The 22,377-nt window shown below is 48.2% G+C and overlaps 1 protein-coding gene across 7 annotated transcripts in view; it reads left to right on the top strand.

The window, feature by feature from the left end:
- The window catches only part of akna (AT-hook transcription factor), a 271,963-nt gene that overhangs the window by 209,402 nt on the left and 40,184 nt on the right, over positions 1-22,377 (top strand). For 5 of the 7 annotated variants that reach the window (XM_072488305.1, XM_072488310.1, XM_072488303.1 and 2 more), the window contains 5 exons: positions 3,666-3,758; positions 5,908-6,011; positions 11,662-11,900; positions 13,227-13,377; positions 15,129-15,281. In XM_072488305.1, coding sequence (XP_072344406.1) covers positions 3,666-3,758; positions 5,908-6,011; positions 11,662-11,900; positions 13,227-13,377; positions 15,129-15,281 — 740 coding nt within the window. The remainder of the gene's footprint in view (positions 1-3,665; positions 3,759-5,907; positions 6,012-11,661; positions 11,901-13,226; positions 13,378-15,128; positions 15,282-22,377) is intronic. The other 2 variants (XM_072488308.1, XM_072488309.1) reach the window with 2 other exon arrangements.

The following is a 22,377-nucleotide window of genomic DNA, read 5'->3' as shown; positions in this document are numbered from 1 at the left end:
CAGGCTAAATTTGACGCGGTTGGTGGAACAGATGGAGGAAGATTTCAAGAGATGGGATATGGTAGCATTGTCAATGGCAGGGAGGGTGCAGGCGGTTAAGATGGTGGTCCTCCCGAGATTCCTCTTTGTGTTTCAGTGCCTCCCGGTGGTGATCACGAAGGCTTTCTTCAAAAGGATAGAAAAGAGTATCATGGGTTTTGTTTGGGCCGGGAAGACTCCGAGAGTGAGGAAGGGATTCTTACAGCATAGTAGGGATAGGGGGGGGCTGGCACTACCGAGCCTAAGTGAGTATTATTGGGCCGCTAATATTTCAATGGTGAGTAAGTGGATGGGAGAGGAGGAAGGAGCGGCGTGGAAGAGATTAGAGAGGGCGTCCTGTAGGGGGACCAGCCTGCAGGCTATGGTGACAGCCCCATTGCCGTTCTCACCAAGGAACTATACCACGAGTCCGGTGGTGGTAGCTACACTGAAGATTTGGGGACAGTGGAGACGACATAGGGGAAAGACCGGAGCACTGGGGGGGTCCCCGATAAGAAACAACCATAGGTTTGCCCCGGGGGGAATGGATGGGGGATATGGAATGTGGCAAAGAGCAGGTATAACGCAATTGAAAGATCTATTTGTGGATGGGAAGTTTGCGAGTCTGGGAGCGCTGACCGAGAAATATGGGTTGCCCCAAGGGAATGCATTCAGGTACATGCAATTGAGGGCTTTTGCGAGGCAACAGGTGAGGGAATTCCCGCAGCTCCCGACACAAGAGGTGCAGGACAGAGTCATCTCAAAGAAATGGGTGGGGGACGGTAAGGTGTCGGATATATATAGGGAAATGAGAGACGAAGGGGAGACTATGATGGACAAACTAAAAGGGAAATGGGAAGAAGAGCTAGGGGAGGAGATCGAGGAGGGGATGTGGGCAGATGCCCTAAACAGGGTAAACTCGTCGTCCTCGTGCGCCAGGCTAAGCCTGATTCAGTTTAAGGTATTACACAGGGCACATATGACTGGAACACGGCTCAGTAAATTTTTTGGGGTGGAGGATAGGTGTGCGAGGTGCTCGAGAAGCCCAGCGAATCATACCCATATGTTTTGGTCATGCCCGGCACTACAGGGGTTTTGGATGGGGGTGACAAAGGTGCTTTCGAAAGTAGTAGAAGTCCGGGTCGAACCAAGCTGGGGGTTGGCTATATTTGGGGTTGCACAAGAGCCGGGAGTGCAGGAGGCGAAAGAGGCCGATGTTTTGGCCTTTGCGTCCCTAGTAGCCCGGCGCAGAATGTTGCTAATGTGGAAAGAAGCCAAGCCCCCGGAGGTGGAGACCTGGATAAATGATATGGCGGGGTTCATAAAGTTAGAGCGGATTAAGTTCGTCCTAAGGGGGTCGGCTCAAGGGTTTACTAGGCGGTGGCAACCGTTCGTCGAATATCTTGCGGAAAGATAGATGGGGGAAAACAAAGAAGGCAGCAGCAGCGGCCCAGGACTTTGGGGGGGGGGGGGGTGGCGGGGGGGGGGGGGGGGGGGTGGCCTGAGACAAGGCAGTTGCCAATTAGGGCTAGTTTTTATTTTTTGTTATTTAATATTTATTTATTTGTTGTTGTTTTTGTTTAAATAAAAAAGGTCATTATTATCTGTATTGTTACAATGTTGTGTAAAGGATGCACAATGTACTGTGTTGGTTGACCAAAAATTTTCAATAAAATATTATTAAAAAAAAAAGATATCCCTACATAAGGGGATGATACAGCAGGGAGCCCTGCTAAGTGTGTGTTAATGTATGAGGGACAAGGGTTTGATTCCCAGCTTGTGTCACTGTCTGTGCAGAGTCTGCACATTCTCCCCGTGTCTGCGTGGGTTTCCTCCGGGCGCTCCAGTTTCCTCCCACAAGTCCCAAAAGACGTGCTTGTTTGGTGAATTGGACATTCTAATTTCTCCCCCTGTGCACCCGAACAGGCGCCAGAGTGAGGCGACTAGGGGATTTTCACAGTAACATCATTGCAGTGTTAATGTAAGCCTACTTGTAACACTTTTGTGACGGGAACCCCATTCAACCATGGGGGAGGGGGGGTGGGGGAGCAGAGGGCATCGAATGGGGAAGTCCCACTGGTGTGAAAGCTATTTTGGCACTCCCCCCGCGATATTCCTCCCACAATGCCATTCCCACCTGCACTACACAGTCACAGCATTCACTCCCATCACCCACCATTTTCTGGATTCTGTCCCTAAATCAAGTGAGCCCATGCCTTCACAATTTGTTTCAGTGGACGGAGTGGAGTAGCGAAGCCAGGATTTGCTTGGGCCCACTCAAATAACTTTCTGGGCAATTAGTGTTTCCGAACTTTGCATTTCTGGACTGGAGGAGTACATTGGCAGCAAAAGTTTCTTTCAGTTGGTGTTTAAAACCTAGCCGGACTTGGTCCTCTGGACAACCTAGGGATGGAGCTGGGCTTTAATTAGAAGCAACCAGAAAGTAGTTTGCAATCTAACTAACCCCAGTTAGGCTCGAGCTTCAGTTATAATACCATAAATAAACTTAACGCCAATGAAGTTGTAAGAACTTATGGCACATACAAAACCTATTCCCAGGCCTGCATCTACAATACTGTCATTAAGTGTGGCTGTTTGATACACAATGACCATATTAACTTCCAGCAGTCCATGTTAAATATTAGTTTTTTGGGAGCTCTGCAGTGCAAACAGCATCACCTTCGATGACCGGGAGAGCACTGACTGACAGCTCAGGCATCGAAATGGAGTCAAATGTGAGAATTGGCCATAACCTTCTCACATTTTCTTTACCTGTGACGCAGTCATGTCAGGACGGTAATCCAAAAACAGAGAGTGCTGGATAAACTCAGCAGGTCTGGCAGCATCTGTGCACGGAGAAGCAGAGGTTTGAAAAATAAATTTAGAGTACCCAATTCATTTTTTCCAATTGAGGGTCAACTTAGCATGGCCAATCCACCTACCCTGCACATCTTTGGGTTGTGGGGGTGAAACCCACGCAAACACGGGGAGAATGTGCAAACTCCACACGGACAGTGACCCAGAGCCGGAATTGAACCTGGGACCTCAGCGTCATGAGACACCCTTGCTCACACCGTGCTGCCCTCCGAGAAGCAGAGTTAACGTTTCAAGTCCATATGACCCCAAAAAGGTATTTTGAATAATAGCACACACTCATGGGTTATCATCCAAGCCATACACCACCCTTTTTATGTCATTTAGTTCTCTGACACTTTGGTCTTTTAATTTGCCGATTGACACTGGGACCATTCCGACCCTGCATCACCCTCAAAAATCACAATCCAAATGCTGCAGTGCAGCAGATTTTAATCATTGGGGATAAATATTTATCGGTGACTCATTGACATTGTAAATTATATATGCTTTAAAACAAACACTGACTGGCTATTAACTGAAGAGGGGCAATGCTTCAATTTAACTATCTCTCGCTATTACCTCGGTAATGGAATATGTTTATGCTGTCTCCCAATATTTAGAAATTCAAATGCCAGCTAGCTAGAAATATAAACCAGCCATTAAACATTTTTATAATTCTAGTTAAATATTGACAGACTTAAACCAACATTATGAGGCAGTTTGCTTGATTCAAAAATAAGACAATCTAAATACTACAGTGGGTGATTTCAAATTATAATCTTTATTATTAGTGTCACACTGCCTGTTCGGGTACACGGAGGGAGAATTCAAAATGTCCAAATCACCTAACACCACGTCTTTTGGGACTTGTGGGAGGAAGCTATGTAAGTAATATTATATTAAAGCCTGGAACACTCCAAGGTGGAGGCTCAGAATTGGTTGGATCCTTTCGTTTAACACTTTAATACTAATCCCATCCACAAAGATCCCAGTTGTTCCCCATTTCCTGAGAACTCCTGTAATTTCATCGAGCCACACCAGATGGCAGCAGACGTGCTGCAAGACTGTAACCTCTTTCCTCTGATTCTATTATATGTGGCCAACATTAATTCATACTGACAACCTAACGCCTGATGCCGCATTAGAGCCTGCTAAAGATATGAAGCACGATAGAACACACTGAGCCTTTAGTGCAAATGTGCAGGAACAACGGCCATCACAAAAGCTTAATGAGCTCTCTCTCTCTCCGACGTAATTATTTTAAACTGGCTCAGTTGCAGTGGTTTATGTGGAACGGCGGCAATTATTTAACAGTCACGCAATCCCTTTTGTGAAAGAAAAAGTGATCCAACCCGCGCATGAGTGATCCCATTGGTGAAAATGCGGGTTGGAAACTGGTGAATGGGTGGGGTTACTGGGTTATGGGGATAGGGTGGAGGTGTGGACCTTGGGTAGGGTGTTCTTTCCAAGAGCCGGTGCAGACTCGATGGGCCGAATGGCCTCCTTCTGCACTGTAAATTCTATGAATGAGAATTTTCTTCAGACGCCAGTCAGGGGTGGCAAAGTTGAGGTATTCTCAAAGGAGAGGCTTTGTTCGTCAAGCCCCGTCGCCCCCACCCCGAGCTGTACAACAGCCCCTCAAGATGGCTTTGCAGCACCGTCACATTCTTCAGTTGGCCCTTTGATACCATGGCAAAGCAGAGGGAGCACGGTTGCCATGAAAAGGGATAGAGATTTACTCTGATTGATATAATATCTTCAGGAGTTCCCTGGAAGGTTATACCATGATGGTTTATTTCGGCAAACAAAAGAAAAGGGCACAACGCGGCATCCAGCACAGAAGCCCCAGCCAGGACTACCGATCATGCCGACCCCGATCCGGGACAGCTTTTAAACATGGTTCCCAAGACCCAGCTGCTAGGCCTCCACCCCTGAGCAGGGGAGCTTGTATTCCATGAGCCCCATGGGGAGATCAGTTGGGTCTCGTGAGGGTTATTACAATATGATTAGAAGAGGGGTGATAGAAGGAGGCTTAAGTGGAGCACAAAAGCTGGCATTTGCCATGTTCTGTAGACTGGCCAAAGTGAGTGATGAACTACAGAACATCTAGTTTAGATAATTTATTATGGAACAACTGCTTGATAAGACAACCAGGATAAACACAATCATAAACTGCTAACACTATTCGATTATTGTAGAGCTACTGCAAAATACATCTATTCTCCAGCACGACCTACTCCCAACTCCCCAGCCACAGGGTCATGTGGTAGGTTCACACTGCCACCTAGTGGTTGGATGTTGTGCATAACATGTACAAACTTGCTTTATGCATATCATCAAAGCATGCACTAGCTGAATTGAATGGCCTGTTTCTCTGCTGCGAATCCCACTTAATTCTATGTAACAGCTAACTCAGAGAGGGAGAAAGTGATATTGTAACAAAAGAAAAAGAGAAATGCTGGCAATACCCAGCAGATCTGTCAGCATCTGTGTGCAGAGAGAAACAGAACTAAAGTGATCACCTCCATCAGATCGCGGATAGCAACAGTTTATTTATCTATAACATCTATGATGTGGCAAAAATATATTGGGGCATTTACCAAAGCAAACTCGGATTCAAAAGACTGTGCAAAAGAAGGGGATAATTAAGCATGGAGGATAACAATCTCTCAATCAGAAAGTGCGTGTGTGTATGCATGCATGTGCGGACGTGCTTAATAAGAACTGTGTAACTTTATAATCGTTCAATTTAAAATAGTTGGTAACTTTAAACCTTTTTTCAAAATCCTTCGCTTTCAATACTGAAGGAAGGAATATTCAAAGATGGCAAGGGGGAAACTCTTGTTCCTAGATTCCTGAATGCAGGAAACCCACTCTCTGTCAGGGTGCCAATGACTGGGTAGGAGAGTTCCTCGATCTTCTTTTCCTCGCTCTAAGTCAACATCAGGGCAGCTTTTATTGTTCTTTCTGCAGGGAATGTTTTCATCCATGAAGGACATTTGCCTAACTGACAGGTGTGTTGTGCTTTTTCAGGAACGCATTGTTTCCCCAGAGACAGACAGCGGGTTTGTGGGGTCTGAAAGTAGCAGGCTTACACCAGCAATTCAAACTCCAGAGCACCAACCCACTCAGAGCAGGTACCAAAGTAAATGCTTCAATTGCTGTGCAGAATGCTTTCTCTCATGTCCCGTGTAGATGTCAAACTCTTTCAGGTCTGTTATCTTTAACCCATACGAATAAATGAATATACGTTATAATATGGTAATTTAATATAATTGTTGGGACCACTGAAGTCATTTTTTTCGATCGCCACTGCAAACTCCATTTCCGAATCCTTGACTTCATTCCCTCTCTGGTGCTAACTGTCTCCAGCTGAATCAGACTGCTCACAACCTTTATGTCATATCTGACCTCAATATAAGCTTCGAACCACATATCGGCACCATCACAAAGACCGCCTGTTTGCATTTCCATAACATCATTCAACTCCCCTTCTGCCTCAAATCATCCACTCCTGAAATACTTGAGCAAGGCCTTTGTGACCTCCAGACTTGACTATTCTAATGCACCACTAGCTGCACTTTTACAATCTCCCCTCCATTGCTAGGCAATGACCATCTCCAGCATGATTATCCCCTTGACATTCAACAGCATTAACATCGCTGAGTCCCCCACTATCAACATCCTCGGAGTTACCATTGACTGAACTGGACTAGCCATATCAATACAAGAGTTGATCAGAGACTGGGAATTCTGTGGCAAGTAATTTGCCTTCTGACTGGAGTGTGATGGAATGCCCTCCACTTGCCTGGTGGAGTGCAGCTCTAATAACACACAAGTTCAACATCAAACAAGGAGAAAGAAGCCTGCTTGATGGGCAACAGTGTACACCATCTACAAGACGCGCTTCAGTAACTTGCCAAGCTACCTTCAACAGCACCTAACAAACCCATGACCTCTACTACCTCGAAGGACAAAGGCAGCAGACCTATGCAAGCACCATGATATGCAAGTTCCCCTCCAATCCATATACCATCCTGACTTGGAACTGTATCCCCGATACTTCACTGTTGCTAGATGTGATGAATGTAGAAATTTCAGATATATTGTATTATATGTATTTGGTGATGTGAGGGTCAAAAGCCTTGGTTATGGTGTATCTGAATGATGATGTCATGTTTTTAAAAAGACTCTTGGCTTGAAAGACAACAAACGTTTTGGAGCCAGAGGTGCAATTAACCATCATAAATAGCTTGGGCTAATGCATTTTTGTTTTGATGAAGGGGATTCCCTGAGAGTTCATTAGAATTCAGCTTGGTGAGATGATGTCATTGCTGGCTGGAACTAGGACATCAGGCTTTTTGAGAAAGCATTTTCAGTTGAGTTCTGATCTGGCTAAGCTGAGACAGCACGGTAGCATTGTGGATAGCACAATTGCTTCACAGCTTCAGGGTCCCAGGTTCGATTCCGGCTTGGGTCACTGTCTGTGCGGAGTCTGCACATCCTCCCCGTGTGTGCGCGGGTTTCCTCGGGTGCTCCGGTTTCCTCCCACAGTCCAAAGATGTGCAGGTTAGGTGGATTGGCCATGATAAATTGCCCTTAATGTCCAAAATTGCCCTTAGTGTTGGGTGGGGTTTCTGGGTTATGAGGATAGGGTGGAGGTGTTGACCTTGGGTAGGGTGCTCTTTCCAAGAGCCGGTGCAGACTCGATGGGCCGAATGGCCTCCCTCTGCACTGTAAATTCAATGATAATCTATGAGACCAAGCAAGGCAGTTTGTTTTCACTGTAAATTAGTTAAAAGAGATTACCTATTTAAAGCAATGCAGACTTGTCTGAGGACAAGATGAAACAAGCCAGTTGAAACAGCTTTTGAAGACATTCAGCCAGAGCTTCTGCAGGGGTTCAGACCAGAGTCAGACCTGTTCTGTAAAGCAGTGTCAAGAGATATCTTTCTCAAAAGATAACTCTGTAAAGCAAATATTACTCTGTGTAATTGATATTTAAGGTGGATTGAGAGCTGAGATGGTTTATTTTCTTGTTTAAGTGGAAATAAAGATAGCAAGTAAAGGTATTGTATTCACTGTATTGAGTACTATTATTTAAGAGGTAATTTGGGTGTGATGTTAAAGATTTTAATACTGTTTAAGTAACAAAGTTTGTTTTAAAATACCATGGGCGGGATTCTCCGGTATCCGGCGGGCAGGCCGTACCGGCGCCAAAGAGTGGGGTGAACCACTCCGGCGTCAGGCCGCCCAGAAGGTGCGGAATCCTCCGCACCTTCGGGGGCTAGGCCGGCGCTGGAGTGATTGGCGCCGCGCCAACCGGCGCCAAAGGGCCTCCGCCGGCCGGTGCAAGTTGGCGCATGCACAGGAGCGCCAGCGTGTTCCCAGAGCCGCTGGTGTGATTTCTGCGCATACGCAGTGGGGTTCTTCTCCGCACCGGTCATGGCGGAGCTTTACAGCAGCCGGCGCGGAGGGAAAGAGTGTCCCCACGGCACAGGCCCGCCCGCAGATCGGTGGGCCCCGATCGCGGGCCAGGCCACCTGGGGGCCAGATCCCTCCCGCGCCCCCCCCCCCCCCCCCACACACACACACGCGAGGACTCCACAGGCCGCCCGCAGAGCCAGGTCCTGCCGATAAGAACCTTAGAACCTTGTGTAATTTACGTCGGCGGGACTAGCCGAAAACGGGCGGCCGCTCAGCCCATCGCGGAGTGGAGAATCGCCGGGGGGGCGCTGCCAATGGCCCCCGACCAGCGCGACGCGACTCCCGCCCCTGCCAAAAAAACAGCGCCGGAGAATTCAGCAGCCAACGACGGGGTGGCGGGGCGGGATTCACGCCGTCCCCCCCGTCAATTCTCCGGCCCGGCAGAGGGTCGGAGAATCCCGCCCCATATCCTTATTTCATTGTGCAATCACTTATGGAGGGAAATCTCCTTTCCTCACAGTCCTACAAAATTAAAATAAAATATTGGGGTTTCGGTCCAGTATCCCAGCCACTGTTGGGGTCTGGTCTGGGATCGTAATATTGGTCAAAAATCAGGAACTCTCTTCCTAACAGCCCTATGGGTGTACCTACACCAGATTGGGGCTACAGTGGCTCAACAAGACAACTCACCGCCACCTTCTATGGGGAAAGTGTGGATGGGCAACAAATGCAGGCCAGGCACAGTCCCATGAAGAAATAAAACAAGTTAAGGTCCTCTAAAACTCTGCCTTTGTCCTAACTCACACTGAGTCCAATTCTCCCTCACCCCTGTTTTTGCTGACCTCCACTGACGCCTGGTCCAAACGATGTCTCGGTTTTCAAATTCTCAGCCCTGTTTCCAAACAGCTGAACCAATGAGCAAAATTTGTACGAGATAATCTGACGAGCTGAAAAGGACAAGCAGGCCAGAAAGCTCTGGCTACGGGCTCGCTCTCCAAACCGAGCCAAAGGCAACCAGCTGAGACCCAGGGCTGAGGCGACGGAGGACCAAGCGTTTTGTGACTGGAATGCACGCTGAGAAAGCAAATCCAGCTTGGCTCTCGGCTTTATGGATTTAAGTTATTAAGCCAGGCCCAACTTTAAACTCCCAAAAGAGTGAAGATTTGAATAAGGCTGGGGAAGTGGGACCCGGAGTGGAGGCACCGACGGAGGTCAATGGGAACCTCTGTTTGCCTTGTAATCCAGCCATTCAATTTTTGGAACAGAACCATCTCTTTACAGGGTATGTGAGAAAGCTGACAGACTTTGCAGCTGAAAGGAAAGAGAAAGGGCAATGTGTGTGTTGGAAATACTCAGCACAGCAAGCAGCATCTGTGTGGAAAGAGAGAGAGATAGAGGATGGGAATTTACTTGGGCCTTCTGAACCGGCGTGTTAGGTTCAAGTGTGGATCACCGTTTGGAAAGCAGCCGCTCACCGTGATTGTACTGAGTAACCAACTAATGGCAGACGTCAGCAATCCAGCCCAGAGATTTTTGTGTCGTTGAATTTGGATGCAACTTATGAATCCTCAAAGTACTTGGAGCACAAGCACAGTAAAGCTGGCCAAACCACAATTTGGTGATAAGAACATCAGGTCGACATTTACTTAGAACCGTAGAATTACTACAGTGCAGAAGGGGGTCATTCGGGCCATCAAGTCTTCAGCCACCCTCTGAAAGAGCACCCTACTTAGGCCCATTCACTCCATGGGCGGGATTCTCCACCCCCAAGCCGAAGTGGCCGCGCCGTCGTGAACGCCGTCGAGGTTCACGACGGCGCGGAGCGGCCCCGGTCCCGACCGATTCAGGCCCTGACAATGGGCCAGTATCGGGGCCGCGTCATCTACCCGCGCCAGGCCTTGTCGCCCACGTAAAAGGGGCGCCGAATAGATGACGTGGCCGGCACCGCATAACGGACGTCATCCGCGCATGCGTGGTTGCCATCCTGTCCAAATCCGCCCCGCAAGAAGATGGGGGACGGATCTTGCGGGGCCGCGGAAGGAAGGAGGTCCTCCTTCAGAGAGGACGGCCCGACGATCGGTGGGCACCGATCGCGGGCCACCCCACATTGCAGGTGAAGCCCGGTGCAGGATCCCCCCTCGCCCCCCCCACAGGCTGCCCCCCCAGCGTTCACGCACCGCCCACGACTGTAGCGACCAGGTGTGGACGGCGCCGGGGGGAACCCGCCGTTTTGGGCTGGCCGCTCGGCCCATCCGGGCCTCAGAATCGCGCGTGTGCCGGAGAATCGCCATTTTGGGTATCTCCGGCGATTCTCCCGGCCTACGGCCCGCGAAACTCGACCGGGCCTTTCCCGCCGCTTGGGAGAATCGTGGGAGGGCGTCGGACCGGCGTCCCCGGAAATTTCGGCGGCCCAAGCGATTCTCCCAACCGGCGTGGGAGTGGAGAATCGCGCCCCTTATCCCCATAACTCCACCTAACCTACACCTCTTTGAAAACTAAGAGGCAATTTTAGCATGGCCATTCCACCTAACCTGCACATCTTTGGACTGTGGTAGGAAACCGAAGCACCCGGAGTAAACCCACACAGACATGGGGAGAACGTGCAAACTCCACACAATCACCCATGGCTGGAATTGAACCTGGGTCCCTTGTGCTGTGAAGCAGTAGTGCTAACCACTGTGCCACCTTGCTGCCCAATCCCATTCAATGGACTGGTTGTGAGCTTCTTCTGGCATGGCAGCATGGTGACTGCCTGTGTGGAGTTTGCACTTTCTCCCCGTGTCTCCGTGGGTTTCCTCCGGGTGCTCTGGTTTCCTCCCACAATCCAATGATGTGCAGGTTAGATGGATTGGCCATTCTAAATTGCCCCTAAGAGTCCAAAGGTTGGGTGGCGGTTACAGGGCTGAGGTGGGGGATTGGGTCTAGGTAGGGTGGTCTTTCAATGGGTCAGTGCAGACTCGATGGGCCGAATGGCCTCCTTCTGCACTGTATGGATTCTATGATATGATTCCATGTTCCTCAAAATGTGTACATCGCATATGCTATGCTGCCCTTTGTATAGTTAAGTGATAAGGTGTGATATCTGGCTGATGGAGAGGGGGGGTGTTCCACAGAGAAAATGTGGATGCGGGCATCCCATGGATTAATTTTTAAAAACGGAAGTGCTTGGTGCTATTAGTTTGGCAATAGCAGTTTGTAATTCTTGTTCACTCTGATAACATTCTTTAGAGCACCAGATTTTTTTCACTAAGAATAGAGAGTAGCCACTGACACTGTTAATTCACTCAGTTAAGCTGAAAGGACAGCAGAGCTTCCGAAAACTGGTTAACTTTCAGTCTTTTTACTTTTCTCCGATCACAGATTTCAAAGCCGAAGGGAGACTTTGCTAAAATCTCCATGTCGGGATGATACACGTGCTAACCCAGCCTGGCGGCCTCAGGAGATTCATCAGAGGGGTGTGACTGAACGTGAACACCCTACAACAGTAAGACAGAACAACTCAATGAGGCGGGACAGTGTTGCAGAACCTTCCTGTACGAGCTCACCTCAGCACTGGACAGGCAGCGTAATGAGTGAGTTTGAACAGGAGACCTTTGTTAGTAAGTAGAACCTTTCTAGAATTTGTAACAAAGTGAGTTGATGTGGGACAGCCAGTCAGTGGGCGAGTGGGCTTCACCAAGTGGAGGGATCTCGCTCTTGACCCTTGCTTTGACACTTAGTCTGACCTCTGTTTCATGCAGGTCTCCTGTATTCTACCAAGCAAAAGCTTTCCCAGAGGAAGAGAAACAAAGAGGGCCAGTTGACCTATTCGGCAATTGTAGACATTCTGATACCTACTCCAAGAGCATCAGATTGCCTGTCTGCTCTGTTTTGGAAAATTAGTGTACAAATTAGGGAATGGAAAAGTTATAAGGGAGGAAAAATAAAATGGTTGGGTTCTGAATGGAATCATCCGTTGCACTGAAGGGAACCTATGCTTGCCTTGTAATCCACCCATTCAATTTTCATAACAGAAATAAAAGCATCTGGAGCTCAGTAAAATGGAGTAGAAGTGAGTGATTGTGCTGGCCAACCATGGGAAATCTAGAATATATTACATTGTAAGACATAGGAGCAGAAGTAGGCCACGTGGCCCATTGAGTCCGCTCCGCCATTCAATGAGATCATGATTGATCTGATATGATGATCTCCAACTCCACTTTCCCGCCTTATCCTTGTTATCCTTGATTCTCTTACTGATTAAAAATCAGTCTATCTCAGCCTCAAACGTACTGAAGTCTTCTACTTCTCGGCGTCCCACAAATCTCAACTACCCTTTTAAGAGAGTCATGTTTTTATGACAGAGGTGACACCTTGGATTATTGGTCTTGGGTTATTAGCCTGAAACCTGCATTCAAATTCATGAAAATTATTCTTATTTTCACATCTGGATCATGTCCCAATCTCTGGGCTGGATTCTCCCGCCCACTCGCCGCAAGAACGCCATGGGCAGCCACGTACGATGGAGAACTTCATTGACCGCAGGCCGGATTCTCCGGTCACTGGGCAGACATGGCCGGAGAATCCGCCCTCTATCTTTCTGTCTCCCCATAATTGCACAAAGTGAAATACACTTAGGATGGTCTTACCAGAGCTGCATTCAAGGTATGCAGAACGGAGAATTGTCCTAAGTTTCGCGTAAATTGATGCTCTTGCCCAAGGACTTAAAGCCAAATGGCAAAATAAATGAATGATACAATCTGGTGCAAAAAAGGATCTTGTTATGATGTTTATGTAACGTGCTTTGGGTGACAATAGAAAGAAATTGAAATTGCTTTTTTCTCAAATATAGTCAATGTCACAACGGTAATTTTTGTTGTATTCTAAAGTTGTGCCTTTTGGAAAGTAAAATGAATCTGAGAAGATCTGTCCTTACTTTATTTAAGGTCACACTGAGTCTGAACCTGATGTTCGAAACAGCCTCAATGCCTATGCCAAGCAGGGGTATCATCGCTCATCTCTAACTTCATCGCCTTTAACTTTCAACCCGAAAGTCCATTACAGTTCCAATCCTTTGAGCATTCACTCAGCTAGAGAGTGAGTATTGATAAGAATCGCATTGCATTTTGAAACATATAAGTAGCACTTCCGTGGATCTAAGAAAGAACCCCATCAGGGATTCATGAATAGTTTGAAGTGACACCAGGAGCAGGCATGCCTTCCCATGCATACATTCTGGCCTAAAATGACTGACGTTCAATTTGGAAATTAGAATGGATTTGCCATTTAACTTAACTGATGCTTGAGTACCCCATTGGTCCAGCAAGTTAACTAATAGCTATCAATCTCCCCAAGTTAATTTCTGAATAGGACGTCTTGTGGCCCAGTGGTAGTGTCCCCACCTCTGGACCAGAATCTCCAGGTTCAAGTTCAACGGCAAGACCTGTTGGCCATGGAAGGGGCGTTCACAGCGCGGTTCAATGGGCTGATAATCAGCTCAGGAATCCTTGGGCGGGTTCTCCCCTACCTGGCGGGGCGGGCGGTTCCGGCGTAATGGAGTGGCGGGAACCACTCCGGCGTCGTGCCATCCCAAAGGTGCGTAAGTCTCCTTTAGGGGGCCAAGCCCTCACCTTGAGGGGCTAGGCCCGCGCCGGAGTGGACCCGCTCCGCCGGCTGGCGGGAAAGGCCTTTGGCGCCACGCCAGCCGGCGCCGAAAGGTCTTCGCCGGACGACGCATGCGCGGGAGCGTCAGCCGCTGCTGAATTCATTCCCGCGCATGCGCAGTAGAGAGGGGGTCTCTTCCGCCTCCGCCATAGTGAAGACCATGGCGAAGGTGGAAGAAAAGGAGTGCCCCCACGGCACAGGCTCCCCCACGGATCGGTGGGCCTCGATCGCGGGCCAGGCCACCGTGGGTCACCCCCGGGGCCAGATCCCCCCCCCCCCCCCCACAGGACCCCGGAGCCTGCACGCGCCGCCTTGACCCGCCGTTCAAAAGTTGGTTTAATCCACGCCGCCAGGAGAGGGTTGACAGCGGCGGGACTTCGGCCCATCGCGGGCCGGGGAATCGCCGGGGGTGGGCCCGCCAACCGGCGCGACGCGATTCCCGCCCCCGCAAAATATCTGGTGCCTGAGAATTCGGGACACGGCTGGGGCAGGATTCACGCCAGCCCCCCGCGATTCTCCGACCCGATGGGGGGGTCAGAGAATCGCGCCCCTTACACCATCTCCCCCCACTATTCCCCAAAGGCAAAATAGTGTGCATGTAGATAGACTTAAAAAGTGAGGATTGGCCAAAAAAGGAACTTTAATAACATGGCCCAATGGGCTTTTAATCATCTTGGGAATTGTACCCCCCCCCCCCCCCCCCGACTCTTACCCAAATGGAAAACTTATGTGTGGCCATATACTTCAAAAAAGAGGGGAAGAGTGTGTGTGTGAGTGAAGAGTGTGTGTGAGTGTGAGAAGTGTGTGTGTGGGTGTGTGTGAAGATACAATTTTTAAAAATTTGAATCTGTGAATGAATTGACCTGGTCAGCACAGTAGCACAGTGATTAGCACTGTTCCTTCACAGCTCCAGGATCCCAGGTTTGTATCCCGGCTTGGGTCACTGTCTGTGTGGTTTCCACCCACAGGTCCAAAAAGGTTAGCTGGGGTTGCGGGGATCAGGTGGAAGTGTGGGTATAGGGTGATGGTATGCATTTGTGTATGGTGCTCTTTCCAAGGGCCGGTGCAGACTCAATGGACTGAATGGTCTCCTCCTGCACTGTAAATTCTATGATTCTATGGTCAAAGTCAATTTGATATTTTCCTTGTGCCTTTAACCATTTGTATTAATATTGTGTTTGCAGTGAGGTGATTGAGGCTTTGCAAATGGAAGTCTCCCAACTCAAACAGCGTTTGGAGGAGTCATTGCAAAAGTCCCAAGGAGATTCTGAAGAGAATCCATCACCAGTGATGCCCAAACCTCAAAGCCATCTTGCTCACCAGCATTCGCCAAGAAGGTGAGCAGCAAGTTGCATGCTCTCTGTAGTTACAAATAGTGCTCCAAAACACAGGCATTTTGATTTCCGTTAATACCCTGGCACCCATTTTAAAGGATGCGATAGAAAGTGAGAAAATAATTGCTGTGAGATGTTAAACTGAGGACCTATCTCTCCTCTGAAATGAACATCAAAGGCAATATTTCAAAGAGGAGTAGATTTCTTCCCAACATCCTGGGCACAATTTCTGAACCAGTGCCACCAAAAAGTGATCATCTCACTGCAGTCTTTTGGCACTGTGGTGTGCATCAATTGGCTGCAACACTTTGCCACATTCCATTGGTTATGAAGCACTTTGGAATGTCTTGAGGTTGTGCAAGGCACAAGTCACGTTTTTCCTACCCTTACTGCATCTTACCAGTCCAAGTGAGTCAGTTTTATCCAAGTATGTTTGCTAGTCCTAAAGACTTGCTCCCTACATCCTTATCATTAGTTTTCTCAGTACATGGTAGGAAGCAAGTTATGTGATTCAGTCCACTGCGCAATGTTTGTTTTAATAAGTCCTGGTGGAGATTTTGCAGTTTAATGGAAAGTTCTGAACTAGTGTTTTATACAAGCTTAACATAATTCCTTGTTTTTGTATGCATTTCCCTGTATTAATAAAAGAACAAAGAACAAAGAAAAGTACAACACAGGAACAGGCCCTTCGGCTCTCCAAGCTCGTGCCGACCATGCTGCCTGACTAAACTACAATCTTCTACACTTCCTGGATCCGTATCCTTCTATTCCCATCCTATTCATGTATTTGTCAAGATGCCCCTTAAATGTCACTATCGTCCCTGCTTCCACCACCTCCTTTGCAGCGGGTTCCAGGCACCCACTACCCTCTGTGTAAAGAACTTGACTTGGACATCTACTCTAAACCTTGCCCCTCGCACCTTAAACCTATGCCCCCTAGTAATTGACCCCTCTACCCTGGGGAAAAGCCTCTGACTATCCACTCTGTCTATGCCCCTCATAATTTTGTAGACCTCTATCAGATCGCCCCTCAACCTCTGTTGTTCCAGTGAGAACAAACCGAGTTTATTCAACCGCTCCTCATAGCTAATGCCCTCTATACCAGGCAACATTCTGGTAAATCTCTTCTGCATCCTCTCTAAAGCCTTCACATCCTTCTGGTAGTGTGGCGACCAGAATTGAACACTATACTCCAAGTGTGGCCTAACTAAGGTTCTGCACAGCTGCAACATGACTTGCCAATTCTTATACTCAATGCCCCGGCCAATGAAGGCAAGCATGCCGTATGCCTTCTTGACTACCTTCTCCACCTGTGTTGCCCCTTTCAGTGACCTGTGGACCTGTACACCTCGATCTCTCTGACTTTCAATACTCTTGAGGGTTCTACCATTCACTGTGTATTCCCTACCTGCATTAGACCTTCCAAAATGCATTACTTCACATTTGTCCAGGTTAAACTCCATCTGCCATCTCTCCGCCCAAGTCTCCAAACAATCTAAATCCTGCTGTATCCTCTGACAGTCCTCATCGCTATCCGCAATTCCACCAACCTTTGTGTCGTCTACAAACTTACTAATCAGACCACTAACATTTTCCTCCAAATCATTTATATATACGACAAACAGCAAAAGACCCAGCGCTGACCCCTGCAGAACACCATTAGTCACAGCCCTCCAATTAGAAAAGCATCCTTCCATTGCTACTCTCTGCCTTCTATGACCTAGCCAGTTCTGTAGCCACCTTGCCAGCTCACACCTGATCCAGTGTGACTTCACCTAGTCTACCATGAGGGATCTTGTCAAAGGCCTTACTGAAGTACATATAGACAACATCCACTGCCCTACCTGCATCCATCATCTTTGTGACCTCTTCAAAAAATTCTATCAAGTTAGTGGGACACGACCTCCTCTTCACAAAATCATGCTGCCTCTCACTAATACGCCCATTTGCTTCCAAATGGGAGTAGATCCTGTCTCAAAGAATTCTCTCCAGTAATTTCCCTACCACTGATGTAAGGCTCACTGGCCTGTAGTTCCCTGGATTATCCTTGCTACCCTTCTTAAACTGAGGAACAACATTGGCTATTCTCCAGTCCTCTGGGACATCACCTGAAGACAGTGAGGATCCAAAGATTTCTGTCAAGGCCTCTAAGTGAGCAATTTCCTCTCTAGCCTCCTTCAGTATTCTGCGGTAGATCCCATCAGGCCCTGAGGACTTATCTACCTTAATATTTTTCAAGACGCCCAACACCTCGTCTTTTTGGATCTCAATGTGACCCAGGCTATCTACACATCCTTCTCCAGACTCAACATCCATCAATTCCTTCTCTTTGGTGAATACTGATGCAAAGTATTCATTTAGTACCTCGCCCATTTCCTCTGGCTCCACACATAGATTCCCTTGCCTATCCTTCAGTGGGCCAACCCTTTCCCTGGCTACCCTCTTGCTTTTTATGTACGTGTAAAAAGCCTTGGGATTTTCCTTTACCCTATTTGCTAATGACTTTTCGTGACCCCTTCTAGCCCTCCTGACTCCTTGCTTAGGTTCCTTCCTACTTTCCTGATATTCCACACAGGCTTCGTCTGTTCCCAGCCTTTTAGCCCTGACAAATGCCTCCTTTTTCTTTTTGACGAGGCCTACAGTATCTCTCATTATCGAAGGTTCCTGAAAATTGCCGTATTTATCCTTCTTCCTCACAGGAACATGCTGGTCCTGAATACCTTTCAACTGACACTTGAAAGCATCCCACATGTCAGATGTTGATTTACCCTCAAACATCCGCCCCAATCTAGGTTCTTCAGTTCCCACCTAATATTGTTATAATTAGCCTTCCCCCAATTTAGCACATTCACACGAGCACCACTCTTATCCTTGTCCACCGGCACTTTAAAACTTACTGAATTGTGGTCACTGTTCCCGAAATGCTCCCCTACTGAAACTTCTACCACCTGGCTGGGCTCATTCCCCAATACCAGGTCCAGTACAGCCCCTTCCCTAGTTGGACTGTCTACATATTGTTTTAAGGAGCCCTCCTGGATGCTCCTTACAAACTCTGCCCCATCTAAGACCCTGGCACTAAGTGAGTCCCAGTCAATATTGGGGAAGTTGAAGTCTCCCATCACAACAACGCTGTTGCTTTTACTCTTTTCCAAAATCTTTCTACCTATCTGCTCCTCTATCTCCCGCTGGCTGTTGGGAGGCCTGTAGTAAACCCCCAACACTGTGACTGCACCCTTCTTATTCCTGATCTCTACCCATATAGCATCACTGCCCTCTGAGGTGTCCTCCCGTAGTACAGCTGTGATATTCTCCCTAACCAGTAGCGCAACTCCACCACCCCTTTTACATCCCACTCTATCCCGCCTGAAACTTCTAAATCCTGGAATGTTTAGCTGCCAATCCTGCCCTTCCCTCAACCAGGTCTCTGTAATGGCAACAACATCATAGTTCCAAGTACTAATCCAAGCTCTAGGTTCATCTGCCTTACCCGGATTACTTCTTGCATTAAAACATATGCACTTCAGGCCACCAGACCCGCTGTGTTCAGCAACTTCTCCCTGTCTGCTCTGCCTCAGAGCCATACTGGCCCTATTCCCTAGTTCTCCCTCAATGCCCTCACCTTCTGACCTAATGCTCCCGTGCCCACCCCCCTGCCATACTAGTTTAAACCCTCCCATGTGACACTTGCAAACCTCGCGGCCAGAATATTTATGCCTCTCCAGTTTAGATGCAACCCGTCCTTCTTATATCGATCACACCTGCCCCGGAAGAGCTCCCAGTGGTCCAGATAATGGAAACCCTCCCTCCTACACCAGCTGTTTAGCCACATGTTTAGCTGCTCTATCTTCCTATTTCTAGCCTCACTGGCACGTGGCACAGGGAGTAATCCCGAGATTGCAACCCTAGAGGTCCTGTCTTTTAACTTTCTGCCTGGCTCCCTGAACTCCTGCTGCAGGACCGCATGCCCCTTCCTGCTTATGTCGTTAGTACCAATATGTACAATGACCTCTGCCTGTTTGCCCTCCCCCTTCAGGATGCCCTCTACCCATTCAGAGATATCCTGGACCCTGGCACCAGGAAGGCAACAAAGAACAAAGAACAAAGAAATGTACAGCACAGGAACAGGCCCTTCGGCCCTCCAAGCCCGTGCCGACCATACTGCCCGACTAAACTACAATCTTCTACACTTCCTGGGTCCGTATCCTTCTATTCCCATCCTATTCATATATTTGTCAAGATGCCCCTTAAATGTCCCTATCGTCCCTGCCTCCACTACCTCCTCCGGTAGTGAGTTCCAGGCACCCACTACCCTCTGCGTAAAAAACTTGCCTCGTACATCTACTCTAAACTTTGCCCCTCTCACCTTAAACCTATGCCCCCTAGTAATTGACCCCTCTACCCTGGGGAAAAGCCTCTGACTATCCACTCTGTCTATGCCCCTCATAATTTTGTATACCTCTATCAGGTCGCCCCTCAACCTCCTTCGTTCCAGTGAGAACAAACCGAGTTTATTCAATCGCTCCTCATAGCTTATGCCCTCCATACCAGGCAACATTCTGGTAAATCTCTTCTGCACCCTCTCTAAAGCCTCCACATCCTTCTGGTAGTGTGGCGACCAGAATTGAACACTATACTCCAAGTGTGGCCTAACTAAGGTTCTATACAGCTGCAACATGACTTGCCAATTCTTATACTCAATGCCCCGGTCAATGAAGGCAAGCATGCCGTATGCCTTCTTGACTACCTTCTCCACCTGTGTAGCCCCTTTCAGTGATCTGTGGACCTGTACTCCTAGATCTCTTTGACTTTCAATACTCTTGAGGGTTCTACCATTCACTGTATATTCCCTACCTGCATTAGCCCTTCCAAAATGCATTACCTCACATTTGTCCAGGTTAAACTCCATCTGCCATCTCTCCGCCCAAGTCTCCAGACAATCTAAATCCTGCTGTATCCTCAGACAGTCCTCATCGCTATCCGCAATTCCACCAACCTTTGTGTCGTCTGCAAACTTACTAATCAGACCAGTTACATTTTCCTCCAAATCATTTATATATACTACAAAGAGCAAAGGTCCCAGCACTGATCCCTGTGGAACACCACTGGTCACAGCCCTCCAATTAGAAAAGCATCCCTCCATTGCTACCCTCTGCCTTCTATGGCCTAGCCAGTTCTGTATCCACCTTGCCAGTTCACCCCTGATCCCGTGTGACTTCACCTTTTGTACTAGTCTACCATGAGGGACCTTGTCAAAGGCCTTACTGAAGTCCATATAGACAACATCTACTGCCCTACCTGCATCAATCATCTTAGTGACCTCCTCGAAAAACTCTATCAAGTTAGTGAGACACGACCTCCCCTTCACAAAACCGTGCTGCCTCTCACTAATACGTCCATTTGCTTCCAAATGGGAGTAGATCCTGTCTCGAAGAATTCTCTCCAGTAATTTCCCTACCACTGAAGTAAGGCTCACCGGCCTGTAGTTCCCGGGATTATCCCTGCCACCCTTCTTAAACAGAGGAACAACATTGGCTATTCTCCAGTCCTCCGGGACATCCCCTGAAGACAGCGAGGATCCAAAGATTTCTGTCAAGGCCTCAGCAATTTCCTCTCCAGCCTCCTTCAGTATTCTGGGGTAGATCCCATCCGGCCCTGGGGACTTATCTACCTTAATATTTTTTAAGACACCCAACACCTCGTCTTTTTGGATCACAATGTGACCCAGGCTATCTACACCCCCTTCTCCAGACTCAACATCTACCAATTCCTTCTCTTTGGTGAATACTGATGCAAAGTATTCATTTAGTACCTCGCCCATTTCCTCTGGCTCCACACATAGATTCCCTTGCCTATCCTTCAGTGGGCCAACCCTTTCCCTGGCTACCCTCTTGCTTTTTATGTAAGTGTAAAAAGCCTTGGGATTTTCCTTAACCCTATTTGCCAATGACTTTTCATGACCCCTTCTAGCCCTCCTGACTCCCTGCTTAAGTTCCTTCCTACTTTCCTTATATGCCACACAGGCTTCGTCTGTTCCCAGCCTTTTAGCCCTGACAAATGCCTCCTTTTTCTTTTTGACGAGGCCTACAATATCATTCGTCATCCAAGGTTCCCGAAAATTGCCGTATTTATCTTTCTTCCTCACAGGAACATGCCTGTCCTGTATTCCTATCAACTGACACTTGAAAGCCTCCCACATGTCAGATGTTGATTTGCCCTCAAACATCCGCCCCCAATCTATGTTCTTCAGTTCCCGCCTAATATTGTTATAATTAGCCTTCCCCCAATTTAGCACATTCATCCTCGGACCACTCTTATCCTTGTCCACCAGTACTTTAAAACTTACTGAATTGTGGTCACTGTTACCGAAATGCTCCCCTACTGAAACATCTACCACCTGGCCGGGCTCATTCCCCAATACCAGGTCCAGTACCGCCTCTTCCCTAGTTGGACTGTTTACATATTGTTTTAAGAAGCCCTCCTGGATGCTCCTTACAAACTCTGCCCCGTCTAAGCCCCTGGCACTAAGTGAGTCCCAGTCAATATTGGGGAAGTTGAAGTCTCCCATCACCACAACCCTGTTGTTTTTACTCTTTTCCAAAATCTGTCTACCTATCTGCTCCTCTATCTCCCGCTGGCTGTTGGGAGGCCTGTAGTATACCCCCAACATTGTGACTGCACCCTTCTTATTCCTGATCTCTACCCATATAGCCTCACTGCCCTCTGAGGTGTCCTCTCGCTGTATAGCTGTGATACTCTCCTGAACAAGTAGCGCAACTCCGCCTCCCCTTTTACATCCCCCTCTATCCCGCCTGAAACATCTAAATCCTGGAACGTTTAGCTGCCAATCCTGCCCTTCCCTCAACCAGGTCTCTGTAATGGCAACAACATCATAGTTCCAAGTAGTAATCCAAGCTCTAAGTTCATCTGCCTTACCCGTAATGCTCCTTGCATTAAAACATATGCACTTCAGGCCACCAGACCCGCTGTGTTCAGCAACTTCTCCCCGTCTGCTCTGCCTCAGAGCCACACTGTCCCTATTCCCTAGTTCTCCCTCAACGCTCTCACCTTCTGACCTATTGCTCCCGTGCCCACCCCCCTG

Source organism: Scyliorhinus torazame, chromosome 22 (genome assembly GCF_047496885.1).
Source record: "Scyliorhinus torazame isolate Kashiwa2021f chromosome 22, sScyTor2.1, whole genome shotgun sequence".
Lineage (NCBI taxonomy): Eukaryota > Metazoa > Chordata > Chondrichthyes > Carcharhiniformes > Scyliorhinidae > Scyliorhinus > Scyliorhinus torazame.
This window is presented reverse-complemented; position numbering and strand designations above follow the sequence as displayed.